At 45.5% G+C, this 19,625-nt stretch overlaps 1 protein-coding gene across 2 annotated transcripts in view; it reads left to right on the forward strand.

The window, feature by feature from the left end:
• Positions 1-19,625, forward strand: part of TRPC6 (transient receptor potential cation channel subfamily C member 6) — a 301,145-nt gene that overhangs the window by 154,569 nt on the left and 126,951 nt on the right. For both annotated transcript variants that reach the window (XM_075337476.1, XM_075337477.1), the window contains exons 3-5: positions 868-1,056; positions 3,935-4,099; positions 7,982-8,198. In XM_075337476.1, the coding sequence (XP_075193591.1) occupies positions 868-1,056; positions 3,935-4,099; positions 7,982-8,198 (571 nt within the window). The remainder of the gene's footprint in view (positions 1-867; positions 1,057-3,934; positions 4,100-7,981; positions 8,199-19,625) is intronic.

The raw sequence follows: 19,625 nt of genomic DNA on the forward strand, positions 1-19,625 counted from the left end.
CGCTGCCTGGGGTCCTGTGCACTGCCTGGGCTCCTGTGCGCTGCCTGGGGTCCTGTGCGCTGTCTGGGGTCCTGTGTGCCGCCTGGGGTCCGATGTGCTGCCTGGGGCGCCATGTGCTGCCTGGAGTATCGTGCGCTTCCTGGGGCCCCGTGCGCTGGCTGGCGCCCTGTTCTACAGCAGCTGGGGTATACAGAGGGGTATAATCTAGTCTAGGCCAATTTATACCTCGGGGTATATTCTGGCCCAGAGGGGTATAATCTGGCCTGGGCCAGTTTATACTCTGGGGTATAGTTTGGAGTAGGCCACAATGTACCTTGGGTATAATCTAGCCTAGGCCACTTTAACCCCAGGTATATTCTGGGCGGAGGGTTAGTCTGGCCTGTTACATCGGTAATATAAGGACTCTGTATTATGGGAGTCCATAGTGAAACTCTTGGAACGGTGAGGATGGACCCATCTGTACTTAGCGCTGACTCCTAATATCTGTTTGATTGGATATTTATTAAAACAAATTACATGAACACATGGGCCTTTTCATTTTGGTTCCTGGCATTGAGTGTCAAAGACATTTTAGTCTTGTTTTTAAAGACATTTGAGCAGTCTTACCTCTGCCTCATTGTATAGACGATGAGCCCTAGAGCTAAGCTATGTGGAATGGAAAAAGGGCAAAAAGAAATACAAGAACAGAACAAACACTGATAAATGTAATAGTCTCTAAGCTGGATTACAAAAAAATCTCAACAATTTTAACCATTTTGACAACCCGGCACACTGGATGAGCAGGAACCTTTAATGAGTTGCCCTGATTAATTCCGCATGTTCCGACTATTTATAGTCATTCTCCGATATGTTTTACATGTTTTTTAGAATGACTACAAAAAATTGTCTATGCAATGCAAGGACTTTGTTGTTGGACTTCTTGATTTGTGCAGAAACACAGAGGAGGTGGAAGCGATATTAAATGGTGATGTAGACACGACCCACAGCTCTGGAGAAGCCAACGGCCGGCCGAGCCTCTGCCGATTAAAGCTTGCTATTAAGTATGAAGTGAAAAAGGTAGGAGTAATGCTTCTTCACAAGACTGATTGTAAAGCAATTATTGTGCCATATTAGTACTGCAACTAGGGCTTATTTTTGGATTAGGGCTTAAATTTGAGGCTGAAAATCCCTACTAGGGCTTATTTTCGGGAAAACAGGATGGGAACATGATTTCTACTCATGGAAATTGACTATTGTCTTCTAGGCTTGTCATGGTCTGGTTGACTCAGGCGGTATTGGTCCCAGTTGCCAAATTTGTAGTCTGATTGAATACCATCTTCTCTCCTCCATAGGAACCTTTTTTTAATGACCAAGATATCTGGAAGAAGATGGCCTTTGTTCAGTCCACATGGGATCATTGTATATGTGCTAGTTGGGGACAAATGTGAACATAGAGTGATACCGTAGACACATAGAAACCAATGAATGGAATATGACTAGAGGATGATCTTCAACAGATCCATGAAATTATAGGAAATACATAGAATTATAAATCTGCACTGCCGGATGTAATCAGACAATATTTTAAAAAAATATAAATCGTTATTGAAAATTAATTAAAAGCATAAAAAAAGAACGGAATAGTCACGAGGAAAACCCACAAAAAAAGGAAAGATCGTCCACATAACCATGATATCTGAAAAGATAAAATAAATTCTAGTCCACAAGATGGCTTTAAGGGACCACAAGTAACAAACATTATTAGGTATAGTTTGTAATATGCAAATATTATATACTGTAAGTCAATGATAAGTAAAGATTACAAAATAATACAAAAAAATAATGAATGGAAAATAATGTTTGGACAAGATGTGGACTAGAATTTGTTTGATCTTTCATATATCATTGTTATATGGATGATCCTCCCATTTTTTTTGTTTTCCTAGTGATTACTCCCTTGTATTTTGTTCTGCTTTTAATTAACTTTCATAAAGATTTATATATTTGGAAAATATTGCATGCTTACTCATTCAATTTTAGGTATTCTTTGCAACGGAGTAAGCCTTTTTCTAGTATCCACTTATAGGTATTATTACTGATGGATGCAGATAAACCTTCAAACATGGAAATAGTAGCGTATATTCATGCAGTTTTATTGCTCGACACATTTCAGAGCCGTACCGACTCATTTTTCTACACACAGAAAAGTAATGTAATGACACAGCCCTGATCTCCTGGTCTATCCTCCTGCGTGATTAGAAAGCACAGATGACTAACACTTATCAGATAACGTCATTGTAGGGGAAAGGGCAGCACAGCTGAGTTTAGCTGTGTCACATTACAAGGCCTTTTATCAACTCTCCTGTCCTAACATAGTCACCTGTCTTGTACTGGCCGTCGCCCACACTGCAGTTCAGAGATATGACCATAATCACACTCATTTCTGTGTGCACAACTTGTAATGACAGCCCTGCTCTGATCTGTCACTGTAGTGCAAATACAACTAAATCAGGAATAGCCCAGAATTGGAAGGGTTTTTCTGTGTGAGGTATTCAAATTGTCTCTTCAGGGAGGAAGGAGACGAAGACTAGTGTCACCTGTTGGAAGTAACAATCCTAAAAGTCAAAAGTGGTCCTTTAACGAGCCTTTTCATAAGACTTAGGATTTATGCCAGATCAGAACCTCAATTTGCAGACACAATGTTTCGGGGTGATTGCCCCTTGTCAGTGCAAAGTATGAGATATGATCTGGCAATATGAGAAGCTATAGTGGGGTCTAAGGGGAAAACGTTTCTCCTTGCAGAGACCTGACAAACTAATGTGGCTGCCAGTGAGGAGTCTTATAGCTCCTCTGGGAAATATTCAAATTGTCTCTTCAGGGAGGAAGGAGACGAACTCTAGTGCCACCTATTGGAAGTAGCAATCCTAATATCTCATACTTTGCACTGACGAGGGGCAATCACTCCGAAACACCTTGTCTTCAAATTGAGGATCTGATCTAGCATAAATCCTAAGTCTTCTGAAAAGGCTCGTTAAAGGGCCACTTGTGACTTTTAGGATTGCTACTTCTGATAGGTGGCACCAGATCTCATCTCCTTCCTCCCCGAAGAGACAATTTGAAAATTTCCCAGAGGGGCATTGCAGCTATAAGACTATAAGACCACTGGCAGCCAGACTGGTGTGTCAGTCTACGCAAGGAGAAAAGTTTTCCCTTTAGACCTCTGTGTGAGGTGCAATGCAGCCTGATCTAACTGCAGAGTGATTACACATTGTCCTGAACACAGCAGACATAAGTGTGATTATTGACACTATAATCACTAGAGCTGATAGAAGGGTTTGTAATATGACACAGTTAACCTCAGCTGCACTGCCATTCCCCCTCACTGCCTCATGCCGGAAATTAGGGTTCTATCGATACATCCCACACCCTGAGAAACCAGCTCTGAGCTACGGTGGTGTATTTTCTCCTTTGGGTGCTGCTGCCTCTTTATGATTGGTCAGCATCATACATGGAGAAGAAATACACGCCCCCAGTGAAAACTATCTGATGACACCCACTTGGACTAAAAGGTTAACTCACTAGGTGCCGTTCCATAACGAATAGCTGTGCTGATAGCATGCCCATAAGGACTGTTAATGAATTTTGGAAAAAGTCTTAAATATGATCGCTATAGTGCCACTAAACTGTTGGTAATATACTTACTACTTACAAACTGCCTGCATTCATTTCCACAACCCGACTCTGACTTCTTTGTAAAACTTAGCGGAATGCAGCCCAATGGAGACAAGACCGTTACCAATACGCCATGGTGAACTCCCGAGTGCTCTACTTACCGTAGCCTCCTCGATTAAATATAGGAATTAGTCAAATGGAGACAGCGTGGATAAATTATTTTTTTTTGTTTTGTTAATGAATATTGTGTTTACATAAATGTTTTTTTTTTTTCATTTTTTAGTTTGTGGCCCATCCTAATTGTCAGCAGCAGCTTCTTTCCATCTGGTATGAAAATCTGTCAGGCTTGCGGCAACAGACCACAGCAGTAAAGTTTCTGGTGGTGCTGGCTGTAGCTGTCGGGTTACCATTTCTGGCAATGGTTTACTGGGTCGCGCCGTGCAGCAAGGTAATTATTATATTATATTATATTATATTATTATATTACAATAGGCGCTAACTGCACTAATATAATAAATGATCGTCAAGGGTGAGGCTAAAAATGTTTTGCATCAGGTTCCTTCCTTGCCGCAAACATTTTTTTTTCTTTTTTCAAATAAATTTATTGTTATGTTCACTTCACTCCCAGCTACTGTATATACTCTGAGGTACCTCATAAAACTACAAATCTCACTTCTATTTGTATTTGATTTCCTTGTTTTCCTTATTCGTCCCGGACCACCATGATGACTTCTCCCGGCTACATCTCGTCTCTGCAGCTTTTGCCTCCCTGCCAGCTTTCTTTGTCTTCTAACTTTTCCAGGGGATCATTAAAGGGAACCTAATGTGTTTTAAATGATGCAATGTGCATCATTAACATAGTTAAAAAAAAAAAAAAAAAATCCATGTATTTATCTTGGAAAATGACTATATGCTTAGGTGAATACATCCAAGCCCTCTTCAACTCATGCCAATTACAACTCAAAAACATCTCCCGGATCCGTGCTTTCCTTAGCAAGAATCAGCAAAAACATTAGTGCATGCCCTCATCATCTCCCGCCTCGACTACTGCAACCTCCTGCTCTGTAGGACCCTTCCAACACTCTTGCACCCCTCCAATCTATCCTAAACTCTGCGGCCCGCTTAATCCACCTCTCCCCTCGCTACTCCCCAGCCTCGCCACTCTGCCAATCCCTTCACTGGCTTCCCATCACCCAACGACTCCAGTTCAAAAAACTAACCATGACTTACAAAGACATGCACAACCTGTCTCCTCCCTACATCTGTGACCTAGTCTCCCGGTACCTACCTGTATGCAACATCAGATCCTCACAAGATCTCCTTCTCTACTCCTCTCTTATCTCCTCTTCCCACAATCGCGTACAAGATTTCTCCCGTGCATCCCCCATACTCTGGAACACTCTACCTCAGCATATCAGACTCTCCCCTACCGTGGAAAGCTTCAAGAGGAACCTCAAGACCCATCTCTTCCAGCAAGCCTACAACCTACAATAACCCTCAGTCCAGTACACCACTGTGCAACCAGCTCTGTCCTCACCTATTGTACCATCACCCATTCCCTGTAGACTGTGAGCCCTCGCGGACAGGGTCCTCTCTCCTCCTATACCAGTCTGTTATGTACTGTTAATGATTGTTGTACGTATACCCTCTTTCACTTGTAAAGCGCCATGGAATAAACGGCGCTATAATAATAAATAATAATAATAATAATTATATATCTTAGGCCCCTTTCACACATCATTTTTTTTACATCAGTGACAATCCGTCGGATTTTGAAAAAAAAACGGATCCAGCAACTGATGCCGCTGGATCCATTTTTTTCTCATTGATTTGTATTGGCGACAGATGGCCTCACGTTTGATCAGTCGTTCAACGGATCCAATGAAGACGACGTCCACAGTAACGTTTTTTGTATACGTCGAAAAAACGGACAAATCTGTCGCTGTTCGTCGTTTGGTAAAATGGAAGCCTATGGGCACAGGATCCATCGTCATCCATCAAATGACGGATTTTGGCGACGGATCCGTTTTTTGTAACTGAGCATGCTCACATGGGATGTAACTTCACTGCTGGTGAGAAAAAAGTCCCTCTTCCTTTCCCTCCCTCTCTCTCGGGATCTGTATCATCAGTTTTTACACAATCTGCGACGGATCCGTCAATCCGTACAAAAAACGGATTTGACTGATGGCAAAAAACTGATGTGGGAAAGGGGCCTTAGGTTTCAGTCATAGGGGCGGCGCTGTTTCTGGGTTCACTCACGGTCCCTCAAGTTGAGGCACATTTCTTTTTTGAACTTAGTCACTTCCCCTACATTGTAATTGATTACACCACAGGTCCTTCACCATCACTTCTCTGCTGAGCTCCACCCATTAAAGTCACATGGTCATGATATCACCACAGGTCCTTTACCACCACTTCTCCAATGCTATGCTCTTGAGATAACAGAGGAAAAGTGGTGGTAAAGGACCTGTGGTGATGTCATGACCATGTGACCATAATGGGCATAGCTGAGCAGAGGAGCTTGGTGGTGGGGCGTGGCCAAGTTCAAAAAAGATTTGTGCCTGAACTTGAGTGACAGCGACAGAACCCAGCAAAAGCTCCGCCCCTATGACTGAACCCTAAGGTATATACTGCATTCACTGAAGCAGATAAGGTATTTTTTTAAGATAAATATATGGATTTTTTTTTCTTTTTAAAAACTTTTTTAGTAATGCACATTGCATTATTTGAAGCACATTAGCGGCGATTTAATATAAAAAAAAATTACATGACAGGTTCCCTTTAACTTTTATGCTAAAACAAGCTCCTCATAATGCCACATACTGTGCACCTGACTGTAACAGTGCCACCAGAAAACAGTAATGGGGCAAACTTTGCCCCATTAATATAATAATGCTACAAGATTGGTTCTCTGCATTTAGAATAGGGCTATACACGGTAACCCCCCTGAAAACAGTGATACACAATATGTCCCTTAAAAATGGTACCACATACTGTCTCCTGAAATAAATACTGCTGCACACTGTACCCGTGAAAGCAAAAGTTCCACATAATGTCCCCTCAGAAATAAATAACGCTGTACACGCTTCTTACTAAAATAAGTATTCATTCAGTGCACATTGCTTCTGTAATGAATAACTATATTGTCATGCTGTGACTTCAGGATATTGAGAGACAGTGGGCTCCTATACCATCCCTCAAGCTAGGGGACCCTAGGCTATCACTAACCTCAGGGTTACCCCTAATGGTGGAGATGCCCGAGTCTCGTGGCTGGCTGTTCTCCTGGAGAGAGGTAGTCTTTTCTTACCCCCCAGGGATGGAAGGGGCAGGAGTGTGATGGCAACACAGATAAAGACAAGCAGGAAAAAAAGAAAATCACCACAAACTCACAGAAACAAACAGTAAGAAACTATGGGGAAAAGCAAGGGAAGTAAGGCAGCAACAAAGGACAACAAGTGTTAAAACCATAACAGCAATAAAGTACAACAACCATCAGTAAGTTTGGATCAAACCATCTCTGCTGACCAGTATAGAGAAGCTATAGCTGGCACTAATGGAAGTGTCAAGCCAGCATATATAGGAGGGGAGCGAAGACCACAGCATGTGACCAAAGGAAATTAACAAGCAACCCAGGAGAGATTAACTCTTGCTAGCCTGCCTATGAACCACAAATCTGTGGGTTGACGCCCAAGTCTGTCTGCGCTGATCACAGACGTCAAAGAAGTTAGAAGGCAGAGTGCCAGAATTTGTAGTCTGCACAGATCCTGACAGTTGGCGATGCTTGCAAAAACCTCGTTGTGACATGTATACATTAAACCCCTGTAAGATTGATGGGGGTTCGACACACATCACCCCAATTAATCATCTGTTATTTACATGTTTTCTATATGACATAAGAATAGGATTTGTTCTGCAGGACCCGGCAGCAGCTGCTACACATGAATGGAATTGTTTTTAGCAGTTCTGTTCAAAGTGTATACATCTGGCGGACATCGGGACAGATGACGTCTGACTGGTGGGATTGCCGGGTGTTGGACACCCACCAAATGATGACCCATTCTTTGCATATGTCAACAATATGCTGTGGCTGGACAACCCCTTTAACATGTAATCCTAGGGAATTCAACTGCCTTCTCATGATGCAGAGATGTGCGCTCACTTGCTTTAATTTGCCAAGAAATCTTTAGAATTATCGTCTTGATATTTTGAATCAAAGTAGGAGTGGGTTGCCTTGATAATAATATTCATGGACTTGATGCCCTATGCATAATGTATGAGTGTTAATTGTGTATTAGTTTCTCTGGTTTATGTGATATTTCCTCTTTTACAGCTCGGTAAGATAATGCGAGGACCTTTCATGAAATTTGTAGCTCACGCGGCCTCATTTACTATTTTCCTTGGCCTGCTGGTGTTGAATGCAGCCGACAGATTTGAAGGCACCAAGATCCTTCCTAACGAAAGCATCACAGATAATGCAAAGCAGATCTTTAGGATGAAAACGTCTTGCTTCTCCTGGATGGAATTGCTCATTATTTCCTGGGTAATAGGTAAAAAGTTTTTTAACGGTTCCTCTATGCCCAATGAATCAATTATTTTTAGAATTTCTTCCCATGAATTGTAAGAGTTAAAAAAAAGTCCAAGTGACCGGGTCTTTATTATTTATAATTCCAATATTCAAGTCCTTTCAGTGTGTTATTTTCCTAAATATGGGCTTTACAGTGTTGAATGACCTGAAAGAGTAAATACACGATTGAAAACAGCTTTGAAAATTATATCAATTAAAATTCTACTTGGGGTTGTGACGTCACACGAGCACCCCACCCAATTAGCACTGGCTTCCTTCTCCCCGGCTTGGGACCAAACGAGTTAATCAAGAGGAAGTGAGCGCTTCTGCTGTGCTCACTTCCTGTTGATTGCTCATTTGGTACAAAGGCGGGTAGAAGGAAGCCAGTGCTGATTGGACTCGGTGCTCGTGTGATGTCACAACAACACATGAGCCCGGACACCACTGGAACGGCATCACTACGGGAGGTGAGTATAGACTTTATATATTTACCTGGGGGAAACATGTGGAATCAGTAGGGTTTGTCCTAGTGGTTGACAATCACTTTAATACTACTGATAGGTGAAGTGAACAATATTCATTATCTTGTGACAATAGCATCTGTCATGTGGTGGAATGTAATAGGCAGCAAGTGAGAAATCGATTCTTGGAGATGATGTGTTGAAAGACATCAAAACGGGCACATGTAAAACCCCCATACACTTTAGATACAGTAGCTCAGTCAATCGGAAAGCCAGCAGGTATCTCACCTGACTCTTCCACACACAGGAGTACTCACTCTATGTTCTCTCTGAGATAGTTGCTGCCAAATGCCTCTGGTGGAGGCCTATGTCTCGAGTATAAAAGGATCAGCAGTCCAAAATCGGATATGCAATATTCTTATTTCCCCAACATCATCTGTCGGATAACTGAATATATATTACAATGTCATCCGAATCTGACGATATCATCAGGTACAGACGATCGTGTCAGACTCAGCTGCCAAGGGCCCACCAGTAACACTGACTCTGGGGGCCCACTGTTAAGATCACCTCATTCACACATTTATCTGTACTTCTATGTGTAATAATGCACTGAGTAGTTGGTTGAGTGAATGAGATGTTGCTTTTTCTGTACATAGTGAATAATGTAATGGGGCCACATACTGCTTATATTGGGGGGATAAGTAACTCACTCCAGCATAGGGGCCCACCGGATGATTCTCCTGTTCCCCTGTGGTTCACTGAAGGAAAGCACGGACGCTGGGCTATACGGGCTCTGCGCTCATTTGCCAAGGAGCCCCCATGTGCATGTATGAATTTGGGTGGGGGTACAACATTTACTGTTTTTTTTTAGGTCAGTGTCCATCGCCCTGGTGCCGCTCCCCGTCGTAGACGAAGTAGTAAAACACGCGACACTAGAGGTCTCTTGGCAAACCAAAGTTGTACAATTTATTCTTCACAATGCTATTACAGACATGCCCTCACTTCTCAGAGTCACCTATTTTATTATTATTACTCTCTCGACCTACCCCGCTATCTTGGATCTTTTATCCTCAAGCTTATGGCCTATGTCGCCATTCCCTTTCTTCCTCACACCGTTGTTCGCTTCTGAACTGTCTATTCATACGACTTCCCTGAGCCTGACAGGGTTAGCCGTAGGTTCCAGACCTCACAAGGTTACCTCTGGGTTCTCTGACTGTCCCTTACACTATAAGGGAAGGAGCCAGCACTGCTTGAAAAGTGGCGTGCGAAAAATAAAAATGTAAATTCACAAATAATTCCAACTGTACTACAATGCAAAAATAAGATTTTTAGCAAAAAGTTGATCAACCTTTTGAGCCACCCCTGCCACGTCACGGCAAATATCAATAGGGGGGGTCCTACTGTATATTTAATATTTATATTGTGCCATGCGGCCTCAAAAATTCATTAAAAGTAGAACCATATTAAAGCAACACATTTACCTGTAACATTTAAGAAACCGCTTCTATGTTTGCAAGGAGAGGCAGCCGCGAATAAAGGCAGCCCAGGTCCCAGCATGTGCAGCAAACGCTACACACACCAGGACAATGTCAGAACTAACCCTCACAGTGCCAGACCAAGGTCCATGAATAAAGGCGGAACAGGCCCAAGTAAATGGTACTTAATTACAAAGCCTGTGGAGATTATAGTACAGTAGGAATGAATTTGTGAAATTTACACTTTTTATTTGTTGCATGCCATTCATAGGCAGTGCTGGCTCCCCCCTCTGTATACTGGCCCTGACACTGTCGCCACTCGAACCCTATCTAGAACTGGTATCCCACAAGGCCAGTCTTGCTAAACCACCCCTCAGCCATCTGACACTCCTCCCCTACTTGGTTCATCCCTATCTTATCTAACCTACCGCTGCTCCTGCCTGACCGCTAGATGGCACTGGCAGCTACAAACTACACGGTTCAGACTCTGCTACTTTGGGGACCTACAGCTCGCTAGCAGCAGTACATGTTATATACATTTTAATAACCAACAACAACTAGGATATACTTAGTATAAAACACATCATTTCCAGTCAGGGATGTGGCTTAAACATTATGGGGACATGATCACTGCCTATACTAGTTCTAACCTGCAGCCGATGTAAAGCGGGCTTTACACGCTACAATATATCTTACGATGTGTCGGCGGGGTCATGTCGTAAGTGACGCACATCCGGCATCGTAAGTTATATTGTAGCGTGTGAAACCTCCGTACGATTGCGATTGAACGTTAAAACGTTCATCGCACGCATGTCGTTCAATTCCTAAAAATTGAACGTGAGGTTGTTCAATGTTCCCGAGGTAGCACACATCGCAGTGTGTGACACCCCGAGAACGATGAACAGCAGCTTACCTGCGTCCCGCGGCTTCCACAGGCAGTGCGGAAGGAAGGTGATGGGCGGGATGTTTACGTCCCGCTAATCTCCGCCCCTCCGCTTCTATTGGCCGGCTGCCGCGTGACGTCGCTGTGACGCCGAACGTCCCTCCCACTCCAGGAAGTGTATGTTCGCCGCCCACATCGAGGTCGTATGGAAGGGTAAGTACGTGTGACAGCAAATAATCGTTTGTACGACACGTTCAACAAATTGAACATGCCGCACATACGATGGGGGCGGTTACAATCGCATACGATATCGTATGCTTAATCGTAACGTGTAAAGCAGGCTTTAGTCCAGTGAGTGTGAGGGGGCATGAAAGATTGTGAAAAGAATGAAATAAAAATGACTAGATAACTCCAAAATGGCAGGTCCTGTGAGGTGTTCCCAGTATGCAGTGACACTAGAAAAACCAACTGGTGACCGCGTCATTCAGGCTTCTCAATAATGCCAATATGGAGTAAAGGACAGCCTATCTAGTTCAGTAGCACAAATTTATGGGAGGCTAGCCCTGTTCAAGATTGACAGCTCCAACAATAGGCAGATGGGCATTAGAAATTAGGATTACAGGATAGAGCAATGGAAGAAGGAGGGTAGATGGCACAAGGATGGACTATGGAGAGAATAGAAGACAGTGCAACCAGTGTGATGCTTTTGGCCATGTTCTGCTGAGAATCTTGAGTTCCGACATTCATTGATGCGCTATATATTTATGCAGTAACATGGAAGGTCAGATTCGAAGGCAGAACATTAATGAGGAAAAACCCAACTAACAAGCAGTGTATTTCCCCCTGATATTTATGAGCTGCGCTCCTGATTAGCTTCTTTGTAACACCAGCGATGGATAAATTGAATAGAATTTTTAAATAACAGCAATATTTTCTACGTCTCCTTTCTCGTAATGAGAAAACAGATAGAGTCATGCAGCCGGCCCTGGCTTGCTATTACAGACTGTGCTATGAATACCAATCGCTGAGTAAGTTTGGGTAAAAAATACGTCTTGTGAGGCGAGATCATGTCTGTCATCGCCTTTGACGTCTCATAGAAAATCTGCAAGAAACTGGAATCTAGCTTGTGATGGGGTTTAGGTGAATATCATGATATCATCTGGATTTCAGCTAATAGATATTTTAAAGGGTTTGGGTTTTTTTACAGTTTCTGGGGAAATTTTTTATTAGTTTACTTAAATGTGACGTGCCCAAAGGGTCGGGAGCTACTCGTTACCGGGCCGCGGTTCTTCTCCTGGGTGGCCTTGGTGGCCTTTCCCTGTTCCATGACCCCGGCGGTGTCAATAAAGCTGGGGGTGGGGATGATGGTAGTAGTTGTTTGTGACGCCACCTGTGGTGTGCGGCCAGTTATTAGCCGCCGCTGCAGGAGGTCTCTCTTCTGGGGCAGATGGTGACGCAGCTCGGATGTTGCAGCTCTCCACAGGTAGACCTTGGCCCCAGGGAGGATTATGATGGTAGTAGTCGCCTATGGCGGAAGGACGCGAGGTTGCGAGCGCCGGCAGTGAAGGGACAACACAGAGTGTACAGTTCAAGTTCTTTTACTCATTGGACACACGCTGCTGTTGGAGTGCCTGGCTACGCTGTGATGGGCTTCAGCTGATCCCGGATACTTCGAAGGTTGAGGCCGGTGTTTCCTTCTGTGTGCCTCCTTTCGACGGTTTCCCTCCACCCCCAGCTCCTGGGCCGTGGAACGGGTCACGGGTGCCTTCTGCACTAGTGTGTCAAAAAATACCTACAGAGAATCAATGCAAAAAGAGGCAAGTGCCTCATTGTGAATACAGTTACCAGTCCAGAGAGCCACACATAAGGGCCGGGTCCCACTGCACTCGACGCACGTTTTGCAAGAAATGCGTTGTCCATCTTTTGAACCTTTCCTAAATTTATTGAATAAAATGAATATTTTTTATTGTGATTGGTATAGGCTTGCATTCTTTCTTTGGTGTTTAGTTGTTCTTTGTGCTTGCTGCCTTTATGTATGGGTTGTGATATACAGGGCTGTATTTTGCCTTCGTGCTGCCCTAGGCACTTTAAGTGGTCGCGCCCCTTAGTGACAACGTAACACTGAGTTTTCGCACACGACATCTGTTTAAGGCAGATCTACTCTGTAAAACACTTGAAAAAGTATCAATGAGAAACGAAGGGCACTAACCCTCCCCCCCCAATGGAGATCACCACGGGCACATCAAAACATAGCATGAGTATAAAATATTCCCACCACACCGTCCCCACTTATATACTGTGACTGTCACACTGCCCCTAATAAACTACACACTGCCCTCCCTTATAAATTATACCCACCACACCTTCCTCAATTATGAAATATGATCTGCACATTGACCTCACATCATGCTGCCCCCTCCTCACAATGTCCCATGCATGCTGCCCCCTCCTCACAGTGTCCCATGCATACTGCCCCCTCCTCACAATGTCCCATGCATGCTGCCCCCTCCTCACAATGTCCCATGCATGCTGCCCACTCCTCACAATGTCCCATGCATGCTTCCCCCTCCTCACAATGTCCCATGCATGCTGCCCCCTCCTCACAATGTCCCATGCATGCTGCCCCCTCCTCACAATGCATCAGTCTCTCTCCCCCAGCTTCCCCCAGCATCAGCCTCTCTCCCCCAACTTCCCCCAGCATCAGCCTCTCGCCCCCAGCTTCCCCCAGCATCAGCCTCTCTGCCCCCAGCATCAGCCTCTCTGCCCCCAGCATCAGCCTCTCTTCTCCCAGCCTCCCCCAGCATCAGCCTCACTCCTCCCAGCCTCCCCCAGCATCAGCCCCCCCAGCATCAGCCTCCACCCTCCCAGCCTCCCCCAGCATCAGCCTTCCCCCTCCCAGCCTCCCCCCTCCCAGCCTCTCCCAGTATCAGCCTCCCCCAGCATCAGCCTCTCTCCTCCCAGCCTCCCCCAGCATCAGCCTCTCTTCTCCCAGCCTCCCCCAGCATCAGCCTCTCTCCTCCCAGCCTCCCCCAGCATCAGCCTCCCCCTCCCAGCCTCCCCCAGCATCATCCTCCCCCAGCATCAGCCTCCCCCAGCATCAGCCTCTCTCCTCCCAGCCTCCCCCAACATCAGCCTCCCTCAGCATCAGTCTCCGTCCTCCCAGCCTCCCCCAGCGTCAGCCTCCCCCCTCCCAGGCTTCCGCAACATCAGCCTCCCCCAGCATCAGACTCTCTCCTCCCAGCCTCCCCCAGTATCAGCTTCTCTTCCCCCAAGTCTCCCCCAGTATCAGCCTCTCTCCTCACACCCCATACGCAGATCTCCAGTCTGCATTAGAGACACCCCCACGCTCCTTATGAATCTTCAGCTCTGCGAGCACTTACCTGCTCCAGGGCCCGCCGTCATCTTCCTGGCTCACGTGAGTATCCTCTTCTGACACCGGCTTCCATCGCGGCGTCCTCTGTGGCGTCCTGCTGTGAGCTCTGCATGTGAAATCCACACAGCATTGGACGCAGCACAAAGGAAGGAGCTGATTGGTGCGCCTGTGACCCCGGAAGTGCAGGCGCCGGCAGTTCCGGGGTCAATCAGCTCTCTGTGCCCGGCCGCCGCAGTTTGTCTGCATTCGCGTCTTAATTGACGCGGATACAAATAAATAAAGGTGCGCCTCTCCCCCCTCCGAAAATACAGCGGATTTAATGAATGTGTAAAAAAAAAAATTTTTTTTTTTACTGCTAGAAGGTGCCGCCCCCCTGCATCCTGCCGCCCCAGGCACGGGACCACGGGTGCCTAATGGTAAATACGGCCCTGGTGATATATGCTTCTTAGATTACATAGCAAAAACCAGCTGATAGATTCCCTTTCTTCTTTTTATAAGGGAATTCCAATGGTAAATTTCAATATCTTCTCCACTGATTGTAAAGATAATGGTGTCAGCTGTGAACCTCGTTGATACATCAAATGAAATCACAATACACGGGACCCCTTAGAGGTCGGACCCCATCTTTTAGACATTTATGGTATCTCCTATAGATGGGAATACTATTCAATTCTGTCTTTTTACTGACACTAATAAAAGCATTAGGAAGAACTGTTGTCTTAACATGAAATATCTTCTCTAACTGATCCAATGACTAGATAATAGGACATTATTGATAGCAATGATGCAATATTATATGGTCAGACGCTGAGGTTCTCCTCCTTTGATGCAGTTTTCCGCAAAACCCTAATTAAAAGCTCTGGCAGGAAGATTTGACGAGAGATGGAGGTTTATATCGTGTGTCAGTACAACTATCCTGCAAGCAACACTAAGCAGACGCTCAGGGATAGAGGCCGATTTCATGTCAGACGTCTGCCAGAAAACTGACATTTAAATAGAAAATGGTATCCACCTAAATGAAAGTGCAGCCGCTCGTCCTCCAGTCTCCCGTGTGCCGCTGATCCTTGCTTAATGGGGTTTTCATCTAGATCTCGATAATGGTACACGGGGGCGGGCTGTCTGGTGTCCGTTAGTCTGCCTCCTGTCGCTTTAGGCCGTCCCCCATCGCGCAATTTCAAAGAGGTGACGTGAGGTAAGCTGGCCAGCGCCTGCGCAGAATGGTGGAGGCGGCGGTGAAAGCGCGGGCACGAGATTATGGGCGGGTACTTGCTGATGAAAATCACAGCGCCGCCCATAATCTCGCGCATGCGCAACACGTCACGAGCTGTCACACTGTGCACATTGCAGTCCCGCGTGAGTGGCACGGCGCATGCGCGAGATTATGGCCCCTCATAATTATGGGTGACTTTCATCAGCAAGTACCCGCCCGTAATCTCGTGGTCGCGCTTTCACCGCCGCCTCCACCGTTCTGCGCAAGCGCTGGCCAGCTTACCTCACGTCACCTTTTTGAAATTGCGCGATGGGGGACGGCCTAAAGCGACAGGAGGCAGAGTAATGGACACCAGAGAGCCCGCCCCCGTGTACCATTATCAAGAATCGAATACTAAAAGGTACCACTTTATTAAGTCTTTATTTTGGTCAGAAAGGGGGCACAAGAACAACAGGAACATTGCTAGAATGCAGCCCAGGAGCTGCAGAGGGGGAATCTTTTAGGTTTAGTGCAAAATTTCTGATGACAGGTTCCCTTTAAGTGACAATTGGAAGTTCAGCCATATTGGTCGAATTTACTTTTGTAAATATTTGATCTATGAGTTCTGAGGATCAGCGATTCCCAACCAGGGGTCTCGGCTACCGCTGGGGTTAGAGAAGAGATAGAAACTGAGTCTCCTTATACAGATGTGTCCACCCTTACCTTTTCTCCAAAATTTTAAAGAGCTCCTTATTTCTCATTTCACTAATTCAGCAGGCTCTAGTTCATATGACAACCATTAAATGGCCACGTATAGCATAGACATCTCCAGACAGTTTTAGGCCCTGTGCGCACACTGCGTTTTTACCCGTGTTTTTTGTGCGTTTTTGCACAGAAATTTCTTGAGAAAATGGTTGTGACCTTTCTGCAGAGATTCCCCAGCAAAACCTATGGAAGAAAAATTAGCTGTGCGCACACTGCGTTTTTTTCTCAAGAAAATTCTTTCTGCAGATTTTCTTGAGAAAAAGAATGAGCGTGTCACTTCTTTTCTGCAGGTACCTGCGTTATTCACTCCATTGACTGTAATGTAATCATGAAATTACGCAGGGAATAACGCAGGTAGCAAATTCTGTGCGTTTCATTGCGTTTTCCTGCGTTATTCCCTCGTTACTTCGCGTTTTTCGGGACATAATGTTCATCACTGCCTGCGTTTTGCAGGGAAGTGATGTCATTATGACAGGAAGAGGAAGCTGAGCAGAGAGTAAACACACACATCACAGACACACACAGACATATAGAATACACACACACACATATCACACACAGACATATAGAATGCACACACACACATCACACTCACACCACACAGACACAGACATATAGAATACACAGAAATCAAACGTACATATCAAAAATAAAAAAACGAAAATAAAAACGTGGCCTCCGCCGTATTTTTACCGTCCAGCAAAGGTAAACACACAGCGGTGGCCCGGTATTCTCATGCTGGGGAGGGCGAGGGTCAGGGTTAATGCCCCCCCTCCCGCAGCCGAGAATATCAGCCCGCCGCTGCCCTGAGAACGTTGCATCCATTATACGACAGTCCCGGCATGTTACCGACTCTTCCAGATTGCCATGATGCAGTGGCAATCGAGGTAATAATGAGTTAATGGCAGCGCATCGCTGCCACTAAGTCCTAGCTTAGTCATGGCAGCGTCTATGAGACAGCTTCCATGATTAACCCGTAAGTAAAGTGAATAAACACACACACCGAAAAATCCTTTATTTTAAATAAAATAAGAAAAAAGCCCCCTCTTTCACCACTTTATTACCCCCCCAAACACACAGCTCCGGCGTAATCCACTGAGGTCCCACGACGCTTGCAGACTGCTGCAGCCGCGTCTGACACATACTCAATGCAGCCTCATTCAGTGAGCAATGCTGCAGGGGTAACTACAGGTCATTTCTCACAGTCGGTAATGTGAACACATTACCGCTCGCGAGAACTGCAGTGTGTCCTCACTGGGACTCTATCTATTGATTATCTATCCATCTAGCTATCAATCTATCTATTCATCTTTCTATCTATCTATCTATCTATCCATTATCTATCTATCCATCTTTCTATCTATCTATCCATTATCTATCCATTATCTATCTATATATCTACCTATTCATCTATCCATCTTTCTATCTATCTATCAATCTATCTATCCATTATCTATCTATCTATCTATCTATCTATCTATCTATCTATCTGTTTGTCTTTTCATCTATCCATCTATCTATCTGTCTACCCATCTGTGATGCCCAAAATCAGGTAGTCACAGGGGTTGTACAAATCACTCTGGTACCAAGCTCCATCCTCTTTGGGATTCCAACACAAAACCCACACCCAGGTGCACAACACCAGCCAGTAAGGCCTAGTCACCCCCCATGACAATATGGACACACCAGTGGGCGGGACCAGGCGGATGGGAGCGCCCACCTAGGGGTCTTGAGGTGTCCTGGGAGGGAACAAGAGAGAACAGTTGAGAGAGAGAACAGTCGGAGTTTGAGTTGAAGTGACAGGGGAGTCAGGGGTTGGGGCCCCTGGACTACCGGACTAGGCGGGAGACTGCAAGTAGGACCACAGGTGACGGAGATCTGGTAGCGGGAAACCTTAAGTGGACTGGGGCAGGGTTGTAGCCCGCCGGTGCCGACAGCGGAAATCCGGTCTGGAGGCTGTGCACAGACGGGGTGCCTGGACCCTAGGGCAAGAAAGGTTTCAACCCCCTTGTCAATTGACCAGCTGGGGACAAGGTTTCAGGCCTTGTTCCACAGTAAGCCCAGAGAGCGAAACGGAAGCCCAACGCGGGGGATAGGGTGTCTGCCAGAACCCACAAAGATCCCAAGGGTCATATTTCGCGGGCCACAGCTCCCAACATACAAAGTACCGGAAGTGGACTTCCCTGTTTCAAGCGAAGTCGTCCCATTGAAGACACAAACACTGAGTGCAGGAGGAAGGTACCCCTGTTTGCTACACCCGGGTGTGGGACCCGAATACACCCGCCGGAGGCAACTGGTCACCAGCAATTTGGTTTACCACAGGACTCTGTATAATTCTTTGGAACTGTGAGCACAACACCCATCCCCGGCCCAGCCCTGCATGACCCTGTCCACAACCTCCACAGCCACCACTCTCGTTCACCTGGGCCCCCGGGACCCCTACCCGTGGAGGGGATTCCATCCTGCTGCCCCGCTCCATCAGCCCCGGGCGTCCCATCACCAGGCAGCGGCGGTGCTACTAACTCTCACCGCAACCCACGGGTAGCGTCACCGACAAACCAATCCCCTGTAAATACCCCCCTTTCCTACGGTTGTGAGGACAGACGGCTGTACGAGCCCGGGTCCGGCTACCACTCGAGCCGCAGTAACGAGCCCGGATCCGAGCACCCCCTTGCAGAAGTACGGCCCCTATCCGCAACACATCTATCTATCCATTATGTATCAATCTATCTATTCATTATCTATCTGTCTATCCATCTATCTATCTATCTATCCATCTTTCTATCTATCTATCTATCTATCTATCCATTATCTGTCTATCCATCTATCCATCTATCTATCTATCTATCCATCTATCTATCCATCCATCTATCTATCTATCCATTATCTATCTGTCTATCCATTATCTATCTATTTATTTATCAATCTATCAATTATCTATCTATTATCTATATTATTTATTGCTGGTCAAGAATTAAAAAACGCAGGGACCAACCTGCAAAAAAATGCACCAAAACGCGGTAAAAACGCATGCGTTTTTCGGTGCGTTATTGGTGCTTCTTAATTTCTTAAGAAATTTCTTGAGGAAAATCCTTTTTCTAGTGCACACATAGGCTAAGGATGGTTGTAACAGGTGCAGGCAAAGCAATCAATAATTCTCAGTTCCCCCAAAAAATGCTTTACACTTGTTTACACCAAGCTCCTTTGAGGTAGGAATAAGGGAATGGATTACATGTGTTTCAAAGCAATTCCATTAGATCC

The sequence above is a fragment of the Anomaloglossus baeobatrachus genome, chromosome 2 (assembly GCF_048569485.1).
Source record: "Anomaloglossus baeobatrachus isolate aAnoBae1 chromosome 2, aAnoBae1.hap1, whole genome shotgun sequence".
In the NCBI taxonomy this organism is placed as follows: domain Eukaryota; kingdom Metazoa; phylum Chordata; class Amphibia; order Anura; family Aromobatidae; genus Anomaloglossus; species Anomaloglossus baeobatrachus.